Raw genomic sequence first — 21822 nt, forward strand, 5'->3', positions numbered from 1 at the left:
GGCCGCAACTAGAGTCTCTGGCATCCGAGACATTAATGGATTCATGCTTCCCCCTCCCCTTTTTTTGCACATACCACACCAATAAAGGGTTGGCGGGGGGGGGGGGGGGTCTGGGGACCCTCCAACGGAAAAATTGTGTTATTTAAGCATTTTCCCTACCTACATGTAACAGTTTCTGTGCTACTGTAACTTCCATGTACGAACCCACTACCATTTGTAGTAGGAATTACAATGCAAGCCGACGATTTCGGCACCCCTACAGATTTGCGCCCGGGGCGTATGCCCCGCTTGCGCCCTCCTAGTTGCGGCTCTGGACAAACTTACAACCTCAAAGTAAAGGTGCTTGAGTAAAATCAGCTTTTTTCTTTAATTTATTTTGCGTAGACGTTTAGCGACTAATCAATTCGTTATTCATTGCCTATGTGCTGAAATTGTTCTCTGCATAGGTCAATGTTCACTACTGAATAGTAATACTAGTTGTGGCAATCGAAAAAAGGAAAGTGTCCAATGTAAATTACCTTTGTACTCCTTGCTCTTGTCTTCATTGTCGGTCTTCGTTTGTCTGTGCTCGTAGCCATTAAAAAGTTGCAGATGTTGAAGGAATTTGCAGTTTAGGAATATAAATATTCAAAAGTGTGGTTTAATTTGCTAGAAAGTGCTGTATTGAACTGAAATTTTGAGAGGCGTAGTGCTTTCTTAAAATGTAAGTTTAAATAACTTTGTTATTATATTCAATAAGAAAATATTTTGTTCATGTATTTTCCTTTTTTTGTAACTATTTGTACTAGATATATTTACTAGTAGGTCTGGGTACTAAAGTGTTATGATTTTGATAATTTGCACATGTATAGTGTTTAGAACTCGTGCCAGTTTTTTTTTAAAATTTTACTTTTGATTTAATGCAAGTTGCGGACGTTCCATTTTTGTTGTTTTGCTGTTGTCATAGGGCAAATGTCATTAAAAATAGCGGCTTATTGGAAGAAAAAAAATTCGTAAAGGGTGGTTTTTTCAGTACTACTAATGTCATTTGATTATCTCGCATAACAGCGTATTTTATTTCACACTGGATTCAGAAGGAAATAAATAGTGATGATGGCAACAAAGTCCATGGAAATGGGTGGCTAAAAAAATAAGTTAATTTTAAAGTGATAGTTATTAAAATTACTTTAAGAAGTAAAAGTAATTTTTAATATTTCTCTTTGTGGAAGAGAAATTCAGAAAAATTACGCTTTGAGAATAACAAATGTTTGTTGATTATCTCCTGTTCTGTAATTGTTGCATATCACTTACTCAATTTTATCCCTTGATCCTGTAGTACATGATGCAAGCTGTTTTAATTTAGTTCTTTGAAAGATGCTGGTCAAAATAACACTAAGCTAACATCACAATACAAAGAAATAATGTCAGTTCTTGGGTAAATTTTTTAATTCGTATTCAACTTACGATCATAATTCATTGCTATATAACAAGTTTTTATGTCCAGGATATTTTAATGTAAATTAAAACAGCATTGTGTACCATAGGATCAATGTATAAAGGATCATGCTATCAAGATGAAGTGATAAACTTGGATATGTGATATGAAACTTTTACCAATTGTCCTGCAAAAAGGTGTTTTAATTACTGCAAGATTTTGAAGTACTCTGTAATTGACAGATTGTGGGGTAAAAAGTATTAAAAAGAAAATACTGTAGTGAAATTTACTAAAAATGTATACATTATTTAAATGACAGTGATTTCATTTTCTTATCAATATTTATTTGTTTTTATTTGCTGAACCACACAATTTTGTCAAATCCAAAGCTTTTCACAACTACAAAGTTTTCCATAATTTATTGAGAATAAACTACATTTTGGGACATTTTAATGATTTTACTGTATTTAGATGTTTCTTACCTAACCTAACCAAATAAAACCTAACTCACCAGGTAATTATCTAGGAGATGTTTTGTCGAAAGATAAGACAATAAAATTCTATAAATGTATTTTTTTTTTACTTCCCGATATTTTTTCCTTCTAATTATTCTGTAAAACAGCATTGCAATATTTAAAGTAGTTTACAGGGGAAAAATCTCACATGTAAATAAAAAAATAAAATTTAGAAAATACATTTTTTTTAAAAACTATATATGTTCCTCTATTTACCCTGTAAACAGTGTTTTGTTAACACCTACTGGTTTCTGAAAATTACTTTGTGTAGGTCACATTAGATAGCCTATTTAGTGAAGCAGCAGTCCTCATGTTGTGCTTTAATTGCGTTGCTGCTCATAAGAATGTGTATGTTTTTGTTTTGGATATTGTAATGCAATTTAATGTAAATAACTTTTTAAAAAATACGTGTTGTGCATCCAAACTCAAGTGTCAACCCCTGACAGGGATAATTTGTTAGCATTCTGGAGGTGCGAAGTGCTAATTTGTTACATGCCATACCACATAACAGTGCAGAAAATACACATTCTTACATATGGAAAACAATACGATTGACAACACAATTAAAGCACAACATGACAACGGCCGCTTCACTGCATAGGATATCTATTGTGACCTACAAACAGTAATTTCTCAGAAACCATTAGGAAAATATTATCGCTGTTTTTAGTGTGAGGAATGCCTTTAGTGTTTGAAAAATGTATTTTATGAATTTTTTTATTGTATTTACTGCAAAACCATGCTGCAGAAAAATTACAGATTACTGTTTTAATGGTTTTAGGTTAAATTAGTGACATTTAAAGATATAAAATTTTATAAAAGTGTGTGAACAGTTGGTTATGTTACATTATCTATCTACATTAATTACTTAATATGTATTTATTACGTTGTATTAATATGGCAACCTAATCAACAACCAGTAATTTTCTTCATTGGTAACTTTTCAATTGAAAAAAATCTGAACATTGCAGAACTTTTGTTTATCCCGAAAAAAGCATTTTTAAATTCCTGCTTTATTTAGAGAAACTCGCAAGTGGGCAGGGCCATGAATTTGAGGGTATGTATTTAATTGTTAAAAGCCATTAAAAACAAGAACAACCTGATGAAACATGAATTAGTGAGGTAACCATTGTAATTAATATTTGCCGGCCATACAAAATATTTCGCAAACAATGAATTTAATTGCTACAGCAATTTTATTATAGTGAATTTAATAATTTTGCATCAATATTTACTCATTTTCAGCTGTATAAAAAAACACTTTTTTGCAGACTTTAAGATTGTTTCCCACACCATGTTTTCTACAATATCATGCCACCAGGATCCAGTGCATAGAATTTTCTATGTACGGTACTAAATTAAAACAACAAGAATAATTTACAACAGTTCAAATGCACAGGATGTGGGTTTTACATATAACAAGAAGTAGTGAAAATTTGAACACACACCTATCGGATGACTTACATGTTTCTTGCTATGAGCGGAAAGTTGCTTTTTCGATCGTTTATAACCTGATGAAACATGAATTAGTGAGGTAACCATTGTAATTAATATTTGCCGGCCATACAAAATATTTCGCAAACAATGAATTTAATTTGACGATTCTTGTCTCCATCCCATCACGTGGATCACAATTAATTTAAATGCAAGTAATCTAAATAACCTTTTTCTATAGTTTCAATCTCGCAAAAAAATTGAAAAGCAACATATAAAACCAATTCCATAATTAATATAATTGCACATGGTCAACTAGTACCAAAATACGAACAAACATAGTGATAATGATGTTAGTAGGTACATTAAAAATCTTGCAATCTTTCTCAGCACAACCCACAATGATTAGTAGAAATGAAATGCATTTTCATGGGGTTATTTTTCATGCAGAAGCTGTTAATCTAGAAAATTAACATAAAAAACATTTACCAATTCAATGAAATGAAAATGAACTTTTTGTTAATTTTAGTTAGTATTTGCACATTATAAAAAAAATTTATCTTTGTTACACAATTTTCCTCTGCTTCATAGTCCTAAAAACACATTTTTGGCAAGACTTGGTTTTATGCAATTCCTACGTTTAAAATAATCATTTAGCAAAACAGAAATGGCAAATAAAGTATATGAATATATATATATATATATATATATATATATATATATATATATATATATATATATATATATATATATAATATTTGAAAAGTTAGATCAAAATAACTATACAAAATTTTTAAGATGGTAATTTGTGGATTAAGATGATTCTGGTTGTCTCTCAAGAGCACATTTTTGGATTCTGATTTTTTGATCCATTTTATTAAGTTGCAAATTTTAGCTGCACTGCTTCCTGAACTTGAGAGGAGCTGCTTTTTTTGTTTTTTGATGAGTTATTTATCGCTCCACTCTGCTTGCCATAACTTCCTGCTCAACCTAAATGACCATTGTTTCATCACTTGATTGATAAACTATGTGTGCTCGTATTTAATGATGTTTTGTTTTGTTGCATAGATGCCTAACATTAAACTCCAGAGTTCGGATGGTGAGGTATTCAACATCGATGTGGAAGTGGCGAAGTGTTCGGTGACGATAAAGACAATGCTGGAGGATCTGGGTAAGGGTGTTTTTCCAGTTCAATACTAGTTTGTTGTTAGATAGTTGAGAATTGCTAGTTAGTGTTATTTTATCAAAATTTTTTTAAGAGCTGAAATTATGCTCTTTGGTGGAAATACAAGGTAATTATAAAGTCCGTGAAACATTTTATAAAATCGGTACAGCGAAATGGAAAAGAATAACGTAACAAATTATACCGCGTGAAAGAACAACTCTCAAAGTTCTTTTGAATGTAGCGCCAAAAAGCTATTTTAAAAAACAACTGACAGGGGTGCTAGTGCATGTAGTTGCTGAAAATGGCTGCGAACCAGGCAGAGAAAGCCTTTTGTATGCTTGAATATGCCCGTAGCGAATCGGTAGTGAGTGTCCAAAGAGCTTTCCGTGGCAAGTTTAACAAAACACCACCAGTTTACAATAGCATAATGAAGTGGTACAAGAAATTCGAGGAAGACGGCTGTTTGTGCGGTGCAAAACGGTCGGGTTGGTCAGGCGTGTCACAACAGACAGTGGATTGTGTACGGAACGTGAGGGTGCGGAGTCCCAAGAAGTCAACTTATCGGGCTAGTGCATAATTGAACATCCCTCAGCCAACAGTGTGGAAAATTCTTCATAAGCGATTAAGAGTGAAGCCATACAAATTGCAGTTTCAGCAAGCCATCAGCCACGATGACAAATTGCTCCGACTGCAGTTCTGCATTGCCATGCAGAACCGTCTTGAAGACGATGACTCAGCAAGCAAATTAATCTTCAGTGACGAAGCCACTTTTCATCTCTCTGGAATAGTCAACCGACACAACACACACATATGGGGGACAGAGAATCCACATGCAACTCTCGATTACGTCCGAGATTCGCCAAAAGTTAATGTGTTCTGTGCCATGTCAAACAAGACAGTTTATGGCCCCTTCTTCTTTGCTGAGAGAACTGTCACTGGTATCACCTACCTTGACATGCTGCAATTGTGGCTTATGCACAACTTGAAGCTGATAGCAGGGACTTCATCTTCTAACAAGATGGTGCTCCACCTCATTACCACAATGTGGTACGAGATTATCTGAATGAGACGTTGCCACATCGCTGGATGGGCCGTGGGGCGGCCGCTGACCAAGTGCTACTCCTGTGGCCACATCGAGGATAGTATTTATGTTTCACATCTACCTCAGAACCTTGACGAATTGAGACACCGCATCGTAGCAGCTGCTCTTACCATCACTCCTGATATTCTGGGTCGGGTATGGGCAGGATTGGACTATAGATTAGATGTGTGTTGTGTGACGCAAGGTGGACACACAGAACATTTATAACTAGTGAAAAAAAAAAAAAACTTTGAGAGTTTTTCTTTCACGTGGTATATAATTTGTTACAAAATTCTTAGCCATTTCACTGTATCCATTTTTTGAAATGTTTCACTGACTTTATAATTACGGTACCCTGTAAATAGTGCTTGATTGCTTCTGGCATGCCAAAAATCGATAGTTTGTCTGCAGATGACACTGATGTTAGATTTTTTTTCTTACTAAACTAGTAGTTGATTGTAAATAATGTAATGCCATCAACTCATCACTCACGATAGCCTATAGATATGTAAAACCACAAACTCAGCACCCCACGTAAGGTGTCATATATGTAATAATACCGACTCCAAACTTGATGTTACGAGTTTAGAGCCTTTATCATAGATTTCTTACCCAATGTGAGGTGCTAGATCAAATACCTCATAGACCTTACACTAGTTTAATCCTTAGGACTTAGTTAAATTTTGACTGATTCCAAAGATAACACTCACTAATTATTCATCGTTATTTATCCAAATGCTATAAAATTATCTAGCCTTGATGGTGAGAAGTTTAGTGATACTAACTACTAATGTCACCAATTTGTTAGTGTTACATGTGGAGAAGTATAAGTCTAATTGCTGTGTGAAATTGAAATTATAATTATGTAAACAGGTAGTGAGTGGAAGACACTAGAGATGAAGAAGATCATCCAAGGTCTTATGCAGTGTCGGTTAGAATGTTGGCATCATAGGTACTTTCCCCGATGAGCCATTTACTGGTTTATTCTATGAGCACCGAGATGGTGCACAGTTGCTTCAGGCATAACTTTTTGGACATTGAAAATAGGATGTGTAGGCACTACTGGGTGGAATGCTTGTAATCCCTTGATAAAACAAGTGATTAAGTACAGAAGTGTAGTGGTTTTTAGGAAACGGGTACCTACGCATGTTATTTCCATAGTCTAAACTTAGTGAGGTGCGTAGCATTAGTATTAATTGATTGCCAGCCATCAAAGCCTACCTAACTCAAGTTATAACCCAAATATATTTATTTGCTGATACTGTGGGAACAATTTTTTATAACCTGTTAAAAACATATTATTGCTATAAAACAACATATAAAAATTTACTCAAATATAATAAAACTAAATTGTATTTGTGCATCTGAGCTGACAAAATTGGGTTCTGGTTTTAACTTTTCTGTTGTAACTCCTTACAGGTTGTTCTGAAATGCTGTTCTACTACTTTTCACAAAGTTTTGCCTGAAACCAAAACTGTTTCTATCAACTTAAAATGTGTTGCTGTCAGTGTTTTCTTCTTCTAGTTTAAATTATGTTTTTTTTATACAATTCTTGCGAACTGGCCTTTTTTACGATTTGTCATCCATAACTAGATACAATAATTTTTGTTTTATGAATATTCGTCTGAAGACGAAACTTCTGTGGCAATACCTAATTTACACCACAAATGATGAAAGCTTAAGGAAAGTATGTTTTGGAGTTTGTACCACAACAAATCCTAAGTAAATAAATTCTTGACATAAACTGTATTAATCAAATAACTATATGTAAGCAGAAATACTTTATTATAATATTATCATGTATAAAATATGATCATCTGTGTTATGTAATGTGATAAACCAAATTATTCATCATCCTAAAAATCATAAAACACCCAGCAGACAATTTGCCGTCACATCTTTTCCTTGAGAGCGTGACCTGACAAGTAAACATGTTGCTACCGTACTGTTTCTGGCAGGTAAAACATGAAAGAGTGGTCTGAAAGTTCAAAAGTTGAAAAGATAGGGCGAGTATGGTGCATAGATTCACATTTCAAAGTTTGTTTCTTTGTGACTCGCCAAAGAATCTACTCACCATCCATAACTTCATGAAAGGAAGGAAGAAAATTCTGAGTGTTCCTTACACAGTACGAGTGAATTCAACCAACAAACTTTGTCTGCAGGTTCATCACTATAAAATAAGTTAAAAACATATAAACAACTTGTGGTCTGAAGTGTAGACTGGTAAACATATTTGAATTTGGGACTGAACTAATTTTTATTGTAAATAATAGTATTTAATATAAAACACTGAGCATCTGGATTATGTTTAATTGAATAAAGTTCTACAACCACCACAAATTTTGTATCTGTAGCAAAATTGTTTCATTGAAATAATTGGGGGTAGGAAAACACCAAAAAAATATGAGGAAAATAAATGGGTTACCCCCAATTATTTCAGTGAAATAATTTTGCTGCAGTGACAGAATTAGCGGTGATTGTAGAGCTAGTTTGATTATACATGATTCACTCTTGTGTTCCATCTCAAATATTTTCCCTATTATTTACAATCAAAATGTTGTTCAACCTAAACTTCAAAGTCATGCACCAGATTGGGAAGCACTCTATACCATAAGTCGTTTAGATGTTTTCAACGTATTTTGTTGTGACAACATATTTTCTTGTGGTGTCTGCAGCTGAAGTTTGTTGTTTGAATTCAGTCTCGTCTGGTATGTGTAGACTACGGGCAGAATTGTGTGCTCAGGCATTGACGACGAGGAGGAAGAGGTGGTCCCGCTGCCCAACGTGAACTCCGCCATCCTGAGGAAGGTGATCCAGTGGGCCACGTACCACAAGGATGACCCGCCCCCTCCCGAGGATGACGAGAACAAGGAGAAGAGGACTGACGACATCAGCAGCTGGGATGCCGACTTCCTCAAAGTGGACCAGGGCACTCTGTTTGAACTCATTTTGGTACGTTCAATCTGTGATCTGCATTAGTATCTTTAGTAAAAAGAAAAAAATGTTATTTTCTTTAGTTAGGTATTTACGGGAAGTATGTCACTTATCTTTAAGCAGCTGCAATAATGAGATTTGAAAATATTAATTAGTTCTAAAAAAAAAAACATTTTTGTAAATGCATTAACTGCTAAAAGATGTTTGTTGATCCATTGTTTTTATTACTAGGTGGCAGTTTTCTTATGCAATAGCTTAGCTTATTATATTTTTTATATGTTTGTTGTATGTACGTGACAAAATGTGTGTACCGGTAGTTGACTGGAGGTCTTGAATGCTAACAGGAATACTGAATTTATCAAGAAAACTGTTACAAAAATATAGAAGCCTTTTGAAAAGTCTAAAATTTATATATATATATATATATATATATATATTGAATCCATACATTTTTATAATGCTTAAAACTAATTTTTGATTCAAGATATAAATTTTACTTTAGTTTTACTGAAGTGAAAATTATTAATTTTAATTTACATTTGGGTTTTAAAAAATCTTTTTTGTTAGTGATACTGTCACAATTATTTTAGCCTTTCCACGTAAAACAATCTTTGCATTTCATTTTTAAAGAAATTTCAACCCAATTTTTGCTTGACTAAAAAGTCATAAATTTGGATGTGATAACATAGCATTTCAAAAATTATTTTTAATCTTCACAGTTTGGCTAGATTTTAAATATTGTGTTTATTTTACATCTTTTCAGTTTAGTGATTAGATTTGTAAATGCTGTAATGTTTCTGTTCATTAAATGTACCAGAGAGTATTTTCAAAGATCTAGTTCTCAGCTAGAAATTGACGTCAGCCGGGGCTACGCCCCATGAGCCTAGTCAGTCTCCGTTTCCTCAACATTCCTCTCCCCTTCCCCGGCATTTGTACCGCCATGTACGTAGTCGTGTGTTTGAATTGCGCGCCACGAACTACCACAAGAGGGCGCTTAGAAGCAGTGCGGCGATCCCTAAAATTGCTATGTTAATATTAATTGTAAGCCTTTTTGTTGTTTTCATCCATCTTCGCCCCAGTGCTGTGTAATTTACTTGTGTTTTCTTTAATTTAAATAGGTTACCTTAAATAACTATAGACGTTGCCCGGGCGGACCCGAACAGGCACGGACTTGGACGAGGGTAGGAATGCTTTTACATAAATTGTCATTAAATAAGTAAATAGTAACGAACTTTCCATTGTCAGTAATTTTTATATATTTTTAATGTTTATCTGTAATTTACTCAACTTTCGCCGGGGCACGGAATCGTAGAATATAGTAACGGTAATTGTGTTGGCGCGAAGGGCGCCATGTTGCCACCTGCGAGCGATGAGCTCAGCCCAGTCCATCTTCATCACTGACCGAGAGCAGACGCGCCAGCACCCCGGGGACTTCACCTTTGTTCTGCACTGACCAAGTAATTCTGTCTCGTTAAGTATTTCTGAATCTCTTTCGCTCGTCATCCTCGGGGCAGCTCTCGGCCAGCGGGCTGTTTAATTAATTAATTGTCTCAGTCGAGTTTTCAGCAATCGTGTAATAAGTAAATTTTGTAGCATGGCCACGTGTGTGGACCATGCCTTCACCTAAGTCGATTCGTGCCTCAGGCTTTTTCTACCGTGTAACGTGTAACGGACGTGGAGATAACGTGTTAGTGAAATTAAATCTGGGAATAAAATATAAACTGAGTATTTTATTTAACCACGTGGTGAGTGACTTAGCCTAGGAGTGTGGCGTGCCCGACGCCTAGAGCGGGCCAGGTCTGGAAAGGTAGGATAGAAAGGGCTGGTAACTCGTCCCCACTTGGGCTACGTAACGCCCTGAGAGAGAGACTCCGCCGGGTCCACGTGCCCTTCCACGTGGTGGCGCCCATATTTAACATCTTAAATTCACCGGTAACGCGCGAGCAGCCCTCAAATGGCGCCCAACGTGGGGCGAGTTACATCTTCCGCGAAAACCAGACCTGTACGAGCGTGTGAGATAGGCGGTTGTTACGCGGAGCGCGCGGAACTAAAGTTCGCGCTGGAACTATTGTTCGCGCGGAGCGTATAGCGGGACTCTGGCGCGCCGGCCACGTGACCAGCCGGGCGCGCGCTTCCAGGAATTCGCTGCGAGCAGCCAGGTGGCCGCATTCCTCGCGACAACAGCAGCCGGGCCAGGTCAGTGTGTGTGTGTACCGCCATCCGCGTCGCGTCGCGTAGCGAAGGGAAGAGGGGCAATCGACCGGCCTCACCACCACACGACCATGTCGGACAACCACGGACTTGACAAAAATCCGGGCGCGATTAAGGCAAGTGAGTTGTTTCAAAAGAATAGCTTATATTGTGTTATGTGCGCGCGACCGCGCCAGGTGAGCGGGACGGCGATTTCTTCGTGGACGGACACGTGCGTGTGCGTAGGACAGTATGAAGCGCAGCCGAACCACGAGCAGGCAGAACGGGCGGATCAGTTTGAGGCGGGACACGGGAAGTGCACGGATGCGGAGTGTGAGGGCAAGACGCGGGAGGGAGGCTGGTGCCGGAACTGTCGCGCGTTCAAGCACACGGCGTGTCTCGCGAAGTCCGAAATAATCTCCTTTCAAGACGGGTGGTACACGTGCCAGTGGTGCCACCACGTGAGAATAGCGGGCCCGTCAGGCCGCAGCCCGGTGAGAGACGCCGCCGACACACCACGGAGCAGGGTACCTCTCATAGGACACGTGGAGCTACCGGAATTTGCGGGCAGAACCAGCGACGATCCGCGGAGATTTGTACACGCGTGTCGGGAACGCCTGAATCGCTACGGAGTGCCGGAGTGTGAGTGGGCGAACAGGGTGAGCACCGCGCTCAAAGGCGACGCCAAGACGTGGTGGCAGATCGTCCAGGAGTATGACATGCCGTGGACCGAGTTCGCGAGATTGTTCGAGGCCAGATTCGCGGACGTGAAGACAGAGATGAGAGTGCGGACGGAGCTGTATTGTCTCGAGCAAGGCGCGACGGAGGCGGCGGAGGCGTTTATCATGAAAAAAATACGTCTGTACAAGCGGCTGTTTCCCGGAGAAGAACCTACCGGAGTGCTGGAGCGGGTAGTTGAGCTGATGCGCCCGGAATTTCGCCCGTATTTACGCCCGATGACGCGGCGTCCGGCAGAGGAGTTCGTCCAACAGGCGCGCGTCTTAGAGCAGGACCTACGAGCTGTCAGACCGACCAGGATCCACGCCACCCTGAGCACCAAGCAGGAAGACACGACGCCCGCCGACACCAAGGCGCTGGTGCCCTACACGGCGCCCACCCGAGACCAAGCTAGGCGCGACGAACCCGGACCGAGCGGCCACGCGCAGCTGACATGGCGGAGACGGACTACCGGCGGCAGCCCACCACCTCAGTGCCACACGTGTCCACCAGGCACGTTCCATTGGCACGAGAACTGCCCGGTGAGGAACAAGTTCCGGCCTGACTTCGCGGCGCAGCAGCCGTCGGGAAACGGACGGCAAGGGGGCGGCGCGCTAAGACAGCCCACCTCCCCCGCCTCACCTAACAACAACAGACCTACGGCGGCGGGGCCTCTCCTGGGTCACGTGGGAGCGGCGGAGGCCGACCTGTTGCGCATTCCGGTGGTTGTCAACGGGCGCGCAGTCCACGCGCTTGTTGACACCGCCGCCAGCCACAACTGTGTGGCGGCACGCGTGATTGGCCGTGACAACTTCGAGTACCACCCGGGCCAACTCCAGCTGGCTACCACGGGGGACGCCTGCTACACCCAGGGCGTCGCGACGCTGGAGGTGGACGTGCGGGACCAACGGTCCGTCACGACGGCGCTGGTGGTGGAGCAGTTACGTGATGACGTCATTCTGGGGCTACCCTGGCTCTACGAGCAGCACGCAGCCATCGACATCCGGGCCGGCTGCGTCCACGTCGGCACCCAGGGGCGGCGGACCATACACGGGCTGGGTAAGCCTACTCCACCAGCAGTAAACCAGGTCAGTCTCGACGAGTTCCAGCACGGAGTTCCCCCCGAGTTTCGTGCTACCATCCAGCAGGTCCTCGATCATCAGTGTAATGTGTTTGCGTCCGCGGACCCGCTGAAACGTACCACCATAGCTGAGCATGCCATCCCGACCCATCCTCACGAGCCAATGTTTATCCCACCCGGTAGCTACGGCCACGTTGGTAAACAGACCATCCTAGACCAGGTTCAGGACATGTTGCATGACGGGATAATTGAGCCTAGCGAAAGTCCGTATAATTTCCAGGTCGTGTTGGCAGAAAAAAAAGACGGGAAACTACGCTTCTGTGTCAATTTCAAACCTATCAATAGAGTGACAATTAATGCCCCACCCCCCCTGCTGAACATGGCCGACACACTTTCAGGCCTGGGTAACGCCAAGATATTTTCTTCCCTCGACCTAAAATCTGGGTATTGGCAGGTGCCGATACGTCCGGCGGACCGACCCAAGACGGCGTTCACAGCCCCAGACGGGCGGAGATTTCAGTTTTGCGCGATGCCATTCGGCCTACAGGACGCCCCCGCTACCTTCCAAGGGATGATGACACGGGTCTTAGACAACTACTCGGGCAAGTTTGCGGCCGCGTATCTGGACGACATAATTGTTTGGTCTCAGACGTGGGAAGAACATGCGCATCATTTAGCATTAGTCTTGGAACGCCTGGCGAGCCATGGTCTGACATGCAATCGCGAAAAATGCCACCTGGGGACCACAGAACTAGATTTCCTGGGCTTAGTGGTTAACGCGGACGGAAACCGACCCACGGAAAAACAGCTGAGTGTAATTATCAACAAGGAGCCCCCACGCACGCGCAAGCAACTGCAAAAGTTCTTGGGGCTAGCTAACTGGCTGCGAGCCTTCGTCCCAGAGTTCTCGGTAGTAGCGGCGCCGATGACAGAACAGCTGTCACCCAAACGTCCGTTCAGGTGGACCGTGGAAGCCCAGAACGCTTTTGACGAGCTAAAACGCAGATTTCAACAGTGCCACTTACTCGCGCGGCTGGACCCAGGCAGACCCCTGATCGTACAAACAGACGCGAGCGAGAAGGGCATCGGGGCCATCCTGTTACAACTCGGCGACGACGGCGAGCCCCGGGTGATTGAATATGCAAGCGCCAAGTTCGGCGACGTCGAGCAGCGGTATAGCGTGAACGAGCGTGAGTGTCTAGGCGTAGTTTGGGCCCTCAGACGCTACCGCCCACACCTGGAGGGGCAGAAATTCGTACTGAGAACTGACAGCCAATGTCTCAAATGGCTGGCCACGATGCAGGGGCGACGTTCGAAGCTGACGCGTTGGGCCATGCTTCTACAGGCCTTAGATTTCGAAGTCGAGCATGTACCGGGAAAACAGAACGAACTAGCGGACGAGCTGTCGCGAGATCCGGACGTCACCGTCACAGCCTGTGACGATGCGGAGTGGGAGGAGCTTTTGCCACCACCCAGCGGGCGCATACCCAGGACCCCGCGCACCCCGACAACCCAAGCCGCATTGTGTGCCCTAAACCTTAACGTCACACCGACATTACCGCCAGGCGCGGAGCTTGATGACTTAGACGCCTACGTGCGAGCGGCCCAACTCACGGACACAGACACACAGGAGATCGTGCGCCGTTGCGGGAGCGGAGAATGTGAAGGCTACCGTGTATTGGACGGGACACTGCAGGCGCGACCTAAGGGGACAGCTGGCCAATGGCGGACGTTCGCGCCAGCCGCCACCCGCCGGGAGGTGTTTGACATGTATCACGTGAACAGGCTAGCCGGACACCCCGGCGCAGACCAGACGCGACGCGATCTGCGGGAACAGTTCTACTGGCCAGGGGTAAACAAGTTTGTACGGGACTGCGTGAGGAGATGTAAACATTGCCAGAGGCACAAGGCGCGCCGCACCGACGGGACAGCCCAGCAGGTACCCAGGCAGCCCACCGAGCCATTCCATACAGTCGCCATAGACCTAATGGGACCATATCCCCGCACGCCCCGAGGGAAAAGATTTTTGTTGGTGGTGACAGACTGCTACACGCGTTGGGTGGAGGCCTACCCCCTGGCGAACATCCGCGCCGGCACCATTGCACGCAGCCTGGAAACGGAGTTTTTTCCTAGGTGGGGGTACCCCCGGGTCCTGTTGTCGGACAATGCCACCCAATTTGTCGGGCGCCGGTGGGCGCAGCTGGGGAGAAAATGGCGGGTAATCCTACACACCACCCCCGTGTACCACCCCCGCGCGAACCCCACGGAACGACGCAACCAAGAGGTGAAGGTTCAACTGCGGTTGAGGCTCGCGGATGACCACGCCCAATGGGACACGCACATCCCGGACGTTCTGTACTGCATCCGGCGACGGGTGAACGCGGCAACCGGCGAAACACCAGCCACCATGGTCCAGGGGCGGAACCTCACCCTCCCCGGGGAATATCACGTGCGGCAACAACAAACGGACCCGGACGTAGAGAGCCCCGAAGGACGCCTGAGGCGATTGGCCGAGACGCACGATAGGGCGCGACGTAACCAGGCAGCTTACCAAGCACAACGCACACCCGAGACGACCCGCCCGCCCCCTGAACTGAAACCAGGCCAGCTGGTTTACGCGAGGCTCCACCCCCTCTCCTCCGGCCGACGCAACTTCTGCGCCGGCCTGGCGCCAAAGTGGTTTGGCCCGGTGGCGGTGGTCAAGGCGGGGCCCACGGCGGTCGTGATAAAGTTACCCTCAGGCCGGGCCGCGAAATATCACCGGGACGATGTGCGCTTGGCACAGGAAGAGACGGAGGCGGCGGACGAGGCGGAGACGGGGCAGGAAGAGACGGAGGCGGCGGACGAGGCGGAGACGGGGCAGGAAGAGACGGAGGCGGCGGACGGGGCGGAAGAGACGGAAACGAGACGTGACGGAGCAGGGACGCGGCAGGAAGAGACGGAGGCGGCGGACGAGACAGACGGGAGGGCGGCCGCACAGCTGGTCACGTCCACCCCAACAGACGGGGGCGGGTTCAGAGGCTTCCCGGACCTGGGGGCGGGACAGGCGACGCCCCTCGCAGTCACAGATGTCCGGCCGAGGCGGCTGTTCGAAGACTCGGGGAGTGACGTCTCGCCTTTCAGGGGATTTCTCAGGGACACGCCCGGAGTGACGGAGGGCCAGTCGACATCCCAACCACTGATAAGGTGGCCGGAGGAAGTAGAGAGTAGGCCGGGTTCGCCGGACGAGCCATTATGGCCGCTGCATTACTCGTTGGCAGACTCCACGTTCAGGGTGACAGTAACCGAACCGCAGGAAGACGAAACACCGCGGGAAGAGAGGGGAGACCGGGCGTCACAAGACCCAGTTCCGGCTCCGCGATACACGCTACGACCCCGAGGGATCGCGAGGAAGCACAGCTGTTGTTGATAAGGGGGCGACCACGCCCACAGGCGACCCAGCGGAAACGTCGACATGACCGGCTATTCGAGGGGGGGGCAATTGACGTCAGCCGGGGCTACGCCCCATGAGCCTAGTCAGTCTCCGTTTCCTCAACATTCCTCTCCCCTTCCCCGGCATTTGTACCGCCATGTACGTAGTCGTGTGTTTGAATTGCGCGCCACGAACTACCACAAGAGGGCGCTTAGAAGCAGTGCGGCGATCCCTAAAATTGCTATGTTAATATTAATTGTAAGCCTTTTTGTTGTTTTCATCCATCTTCGCCCCAGTGCTGTGTAATTTACTTGTGTTTTCTTTAATTTAAATAGGTTACCTTAAATAACTATAGACGTTGCCCGGGCGGACCCGAACAGGCACGGACTTGGACGAGGGTAGGAATGCTTTTACATAAATTGTCATTAAATAAGTAAATAGTAACGAACTTTCCATTGTCAGTAATTTTTATATATTTTTAATGTTTATCTGTAATTTACTCAACTTTCGCCGGGGCACGGAATCGTAGAATATAGTAACGGTAATTGTGTTGGCGCGAAGGGCGCCATGTTGCCACCTGCGAGCGATGAGCTCAGCCCAGTCCATCTTCATCACTGACCGAGAGCAGACGCGCCAGCACCCCGGGGACTTCACCTTTGTTCTGCACTGACCAAGTAATTCTGTCTCGTTAAGTATTTCTGAATCTCTTTCGCTCGTCATCCTCGGGGCAGCTCTCGGCCAGCGGGCTGTTTAATTAATTAATTGTCTCAGTCGAGTTTTCAGCAATCGTGTAATAAGTAAATTTTGTAGCATGGCCACGTGTGTGGACCATGCCTTCACCTAAGTCGATTCGTGCCTCAGGCTTTTTCTACCGTGTAACGTGTAACGGACGTGGAGATAACGTGTTAGTGAAATTAAATCTGGGAATAAAATATAAACTGAGTATTTTATTTAACCACGTGGTGAGTGACTTAGCCTAGGAGTGTGGCGTGCCCGACGCCTAGAGCGGGCCAGGTCTGGAAAGGTAGGATAGAAAGGGCTGGTAACTCGTCCCCACTTGGGCTACGTAACGCCCTGAGAGAGAGACTCCGCCGGGTCCACGTGCCCTTCCACGTGGTGGCGCCCATATTTAACATCTTAAATTCACCGGTAACGCGCGAGCAGCCCTCAAAACATTGTAGCTTTCCTCCTTCTCTAGTGCTCACAATAATAACGATACACTGAAGAACAAACACATGGTGCATTTATTTACAGTTATATAATTTATTTGTCCTGAATAACCTAAGTGTTGACAATAATAACTTCTTAACTATTCATATATTATGGCAACAGTTAAGTAATCCTAGTAGCATATGCAAATATATCCATAGTGGTTTTTGTATTACTTTATTAGTTGTGTAGCCATTATTTTATAAAAACATTAGAAAATTATGAGACCTTAACCCCTTAACATATATATTATGGCTAGATATATGTGTCTAAAAAAAACATTTTTTAAAATTGGTTTTTTTGCAGTAATCTATTGTTTTTAATATGCAAATAAACGTACCACATGTAAAACATACGTTTTTACATTTTTTACAAAATTATGTAATTTTTAATGCACACTGTTTTACTAACACGAGTATACTCGTCATTGCTGAAATATATGTAAATACATTATAAATATTTATGGAATATAATTAAATAGATCAATATTTAGATAAAAACATTTAACACAAATTGGAAGTTATTATAACAACATTAGTAATGTTCAGCATGGTTAGAATTATTTCTCAAAAGTAGTTATCTGAAAATCACATTTGTGCAGCAATATATTTTACCTATTCAATATGCAAATGGACATACCACACAAAATACATTAAAATTTCACATTTATCACACCATCATGTCATTTTGAATGGACACTGGTTTACTAACCCGTGTATACTCGTCAGTGCTAATATTCACTAAGATTACTAAAAATATTTATAACATTAGCCAGATATAGTATAAGCTTACATAGAAACCAATGAAATAACTTTTGCAACATACCATATTTCTTTTACAAAATTACATCTACTTTTATAAAATTGCCTGAATAACATGAAAAACAAAATATGTACATATGATATGTAAATTTTGTCAGTCCGAATAGATCTTCGTATAAAAATTTACCTCACAAGGTTTGTACAGTATACACTAATTGCAATAGCTGAACATTCACAAATACAAAAAAAAATCATTGTAATGTCAAGGATGTCATTCTTTACAAAAAACAAAGTTTTTATGTGAGACATTCAGTTTTTTTCACAGCACAATAAATAAAAGAATGTTATTTGAATACAGTAGCTGAATAATGTCACGAGTCTGTATTGACATTTGTGAAGTTATTCTTGAATGCATTTCACTCTGACTGTAAGCCTAACTAATTTCTGCCTAAATGTCTGCTGTTGTATGATAAACTCTGAAGCACGGCACTACACACAGTGGCACACCACAGTCTTCACACATGTACCGTGTTTCACGCCGTATTTTTTTCCCCCGTGCATCTGTCACCCTGCTGCACATTGCACACTGGCGTGTAGGATTGCTTTTTTTGTCAGTTGGCGGGATCGTAGCTGGAAAGTGACGTTCAGTCATTCTCAGTAGATTCGTTGATTTTCCAGGCCTACCTCGTCCTGGCGACATTGTTGGCTTGTGAAACTGTTCAATCAAATTTTTGACAACAGCCTCTCTGTACTCCAAATGTGACTGCTTCCCTCCCAACTTTGAATATAACAAAAATGAATTCCATATTGCTAGGTCCACTAAATGGAAAAAAATCTTCTTATAGTATTTTTTCCCCCTCTTCCTGGGTACTGCATAGTCTGTTGTGCGCTGGTCAACAATGTCCACACCTCCCATTGTACTGTTGTAATCTAACATAACTTGTGGTTTTATGTGCTGTTGTCCATAGATTGTAACACTTTTCATTTCAGAATTGTGGATTGTAGACAACATTGTGACTGGTTTTTTGTCCATCCACTTCAATGCCAATAGTTTCCCTCTTTGGAAAGCTATGACACTGCCTTTCGGCAATTTTTGTTTCCGCAATTCTGGTGGCATTTCTTTTCTTGTCGTTTTCACAGTCCCATAAGAATCGGTTCGATGTGATAGCAACATATCTGATAGCTGTGGTGAGGTATAAAAATTGTCAGTAATGACACAATAACCTTTCCCAAGAAGAGGTTTCACTAATGACATAACTACTTGTGACGACATTGGCAAGCCTTTGTATTCATCATCAAAATTGGTTCCTCGTCCGGTGTAAATTACGAAGGAATATACATATCCACTTGACGATTCACATAACATGAATGACTTTATTCCGAACGGCGCCCTTTTGAGAGGTAAGTACTGTTTCCAACCTAGACGCCCTTTATATAACATAAGGCTTTCATCTACTGTGACATCTTTCTCTGGAGTGTAAAGTTCAGAAAATTTATTTTGCAAATGAATATATATAGGCCATATTTTGTTCAGTTTAGGGTTTGGATGGGTGGCTGCATCATATGACTCATTATCCACAAAATGAAGAAACTGTTTCAGCTGAACAAATCTGCGAAATGGCATGGTTTTCCTAAAAAATGGTGTGTCAAATATTGGGTTCTTAGCCCAGTACATTTGATATGTAGGTTTTTTGACTATGCTTTGAGCCACAACTAGTGCAAGAAAAACATAGATTTCCTCTTTGTTTGTTGGTTTCCATTTTGTTTGAGGATGTGTTTGAATGTACTGTGATGCAAAACGGTTCGTTTCTGTAGCTATGAGTTCAGCCAAATCATTATCAAAAAATAAGAGAAAATAACGAAGAAAATTATCGTCAACATTTACATTTACATTGACGCCTGGTTTACCTGTAAATGGGTATCTTGGAGGAGAGATAGTTGGCAAACTACAGTTTATCTCACACCACAGTCTGCCAGATATCTCTTCACTACCTGATTCTTCTGAGCTTGAAATGTCATTATAATTGTCGCTACTATCAGATCCCAATTTATCAAGATCACTCACGTCGCTTCCTTCACTGTCGGAATCACTCATTTTGAACAATTTCTATTATTCACATTACAGTAATGTTGACACCTCAGCTAAAATATATAAACATTGGCGGGAACATCATAAATTCATAATAGTACTATTAGAGACATCTAATGTACAATTTTTCAAACACAAACGGCGAACGCGTGTAAGTAGGCTACCGTGATGGATCAAATCTGCCCTGACATCTAGTGGGTAACATAAAACTACTGGAAGTCTGTTTCAAAGGCTGAAAATACCTACCACGACATCTAGCGAGAGCTCATGTAACTCATTCGAGAAAACTCAAAATAATATAATCAGACACACGTTTTTGTTAGTCGAACGAGTAAACTCGGGTTAATAATTACGTGCCAAATGTAAAAAAACGAATATACTTGGGTTAATATGTTAAGGGGTTAAAGAACTTTGTTTTCATGTAGAAATAGCTATCATGAAATATTTGTGGAGGAGTAATTCTACATATCTATCTAATGTTTGTTTGTACCAGTTCTGTTTTAGGAGAGCAAGTTATTTAGTATGCTACTTTAATTACATTTCATTATATGCAATGCAAATATATATAATATATCAGAATTAATTTTTATTTTTCATGCAGGCAGCAAATTACCTGGACATAAAGGGTCTTCTTGATGTCACCTGTAAAACTGTTGCCAACATGATCAAGGGAAAGACCCCAGAAGAAATTCGCAAGACATTCAACATCAAGAATGATTTTTCTGCAAGTGAAGAGGAGCAAGTGAGAAAGGAGAACGAGTGGTGTGAGGAGAAGTGAAATAAAACTCTTTATTGTTTTGTCATGGTCATACTTCATGTAAATATCATTGTATTTTAATACTAGTTTTGGCTGCGGACATTAATGAACTTTTGACACGACAGCATTTGTAGGTAAATTTTGGAAGCTTTTGCTAATATTTTACTGTTCATTTTCTTCTTCACTTTTAAATTTTCCTGCCAAAAATAGCAACTGTTTGGTTCTATAATTATTAATTTTGAGCAATTTGTAAAGGTAATTAGAGCTGCTTAAATTGCTTTGTAATAAAAACTAGAAAAAAATACTTCAAAAATGTAGAAGTAGCCTTGTCATTATTGAAATTGAAAGTTTAAAAATCAACATAACTTGTCCCTGAAATCTGCTGTGACTTTTGTGTTTGTGTAGGTACACCAAAAACAAGCATAAAAATGAACCTGAATTTATTACGTTTAAGTTAATATTGTATATGTGCTGGAATTTTAAGATTACCATAGTGAAATATTCTTTAAAATCCTGTGTGATCCAATTTGTGTATAATGGGCACCAAATGTTCTTGACTTGTGGTGTCTAAAATTATAATTAGATTGTAGTTACTCTTTCATTAGGCTAATTTTTTTTTCCTGTTACATGTGGTTATTCCCTGTTTTAACACTCACCAATTTTCTGATTATCTTGCAATGATACTGATGTTATTAGTGCTTGTAATAAATCAGTAAATTAAACTGCTCTTGGTATTTTCCTTCTTGAAACTAGTGCCCGGAATATGTGAAACGACGTGCATTGAATTTTTAGGCTGCTTCGTAGTACATTACAGATGGTCTGAACACTGAAGTTGAATTTATAATTGCAACTTTGTGTATTGTGTGGCACCATTATCTAATGTATTTGCAGTGAAGATTTTTAGACACAATCTTTCTGATATATTGTGGGGAAAAAATTATTTTTATTTACCACTGTTAATAAAAATTAACCAAGTTTATTCCCACCAAATGCCATTGTTTTCTGTCCTGCAGTGGATCCAGCCAGACCTTTTGGTATTGTGCAGTTAGGCAAGCATTATATT

General features: G+C 42.0%; 1 protein-coding gene across 1 annotated transcript; it reads left to right on the forward strand.

The window, feature by feature from the left end:
* Positions 1-543: 543 nt before the first annotated feature.
* Positions 544-21485, forward strand: LOC134537743 (S-phase kinase-associated protein 1). Its single transcript, XM_063378508.1, has 4 exons — positions 544-703; positions 4432-4534; positions 8353-8561; positions 20604-21485. The coding sequence occupies exons 2-4, from the start codon at positions 4432-4434 to the stop codon at positions 20778-20780; spliced, it is 489 nt and encodes a 162-aa protein (XP_063234578.1). The 5' UTR covers positions 544-703; the 3' UTR covers positions 20781-21485.
* Positions 21486-21822: the final 337 nt, after the last annotated feature.

This window comes from Bacillus rossius, chromosome 12, assembly GCF_032445375.1.
Source record: "Bacillus rossius redtenbacheri isolate Brsri chromosome 12, Brsri_v3, whole genome shotgun sequence".
NCBI classification, from domain to species: Eukaryota; Metazoa; Arthropoda; class Insecta; order Phasmatodea; family Bacillidae; genus Bacillus; species Bacillus rossius.

Bases quoted from the DNA above. Each gene is read 5' to 3' on its own strand.
- LOC134537743 (XM_063378508.1), top strand. From the start codon at position 4,432: ATGCCTAACATTAAACTCCAGAGTTCGGATGGTGAGGTATTCAACATC. The intron at 4,535-8,352 runs GTAAGGGTGTTT...TTGTGTGCTCAG, and splicing joins GACAATGCTGGAGGATCTGG to GCATTGACGACGAGGAGGAA. The intron at 8,562-20,603 runs GTACGTTCAATC...TTTTTCATGCAG, and splicing joins CTCTGTTTGAACTCATTTTG to GCAGCAAATTACCTGGACAT.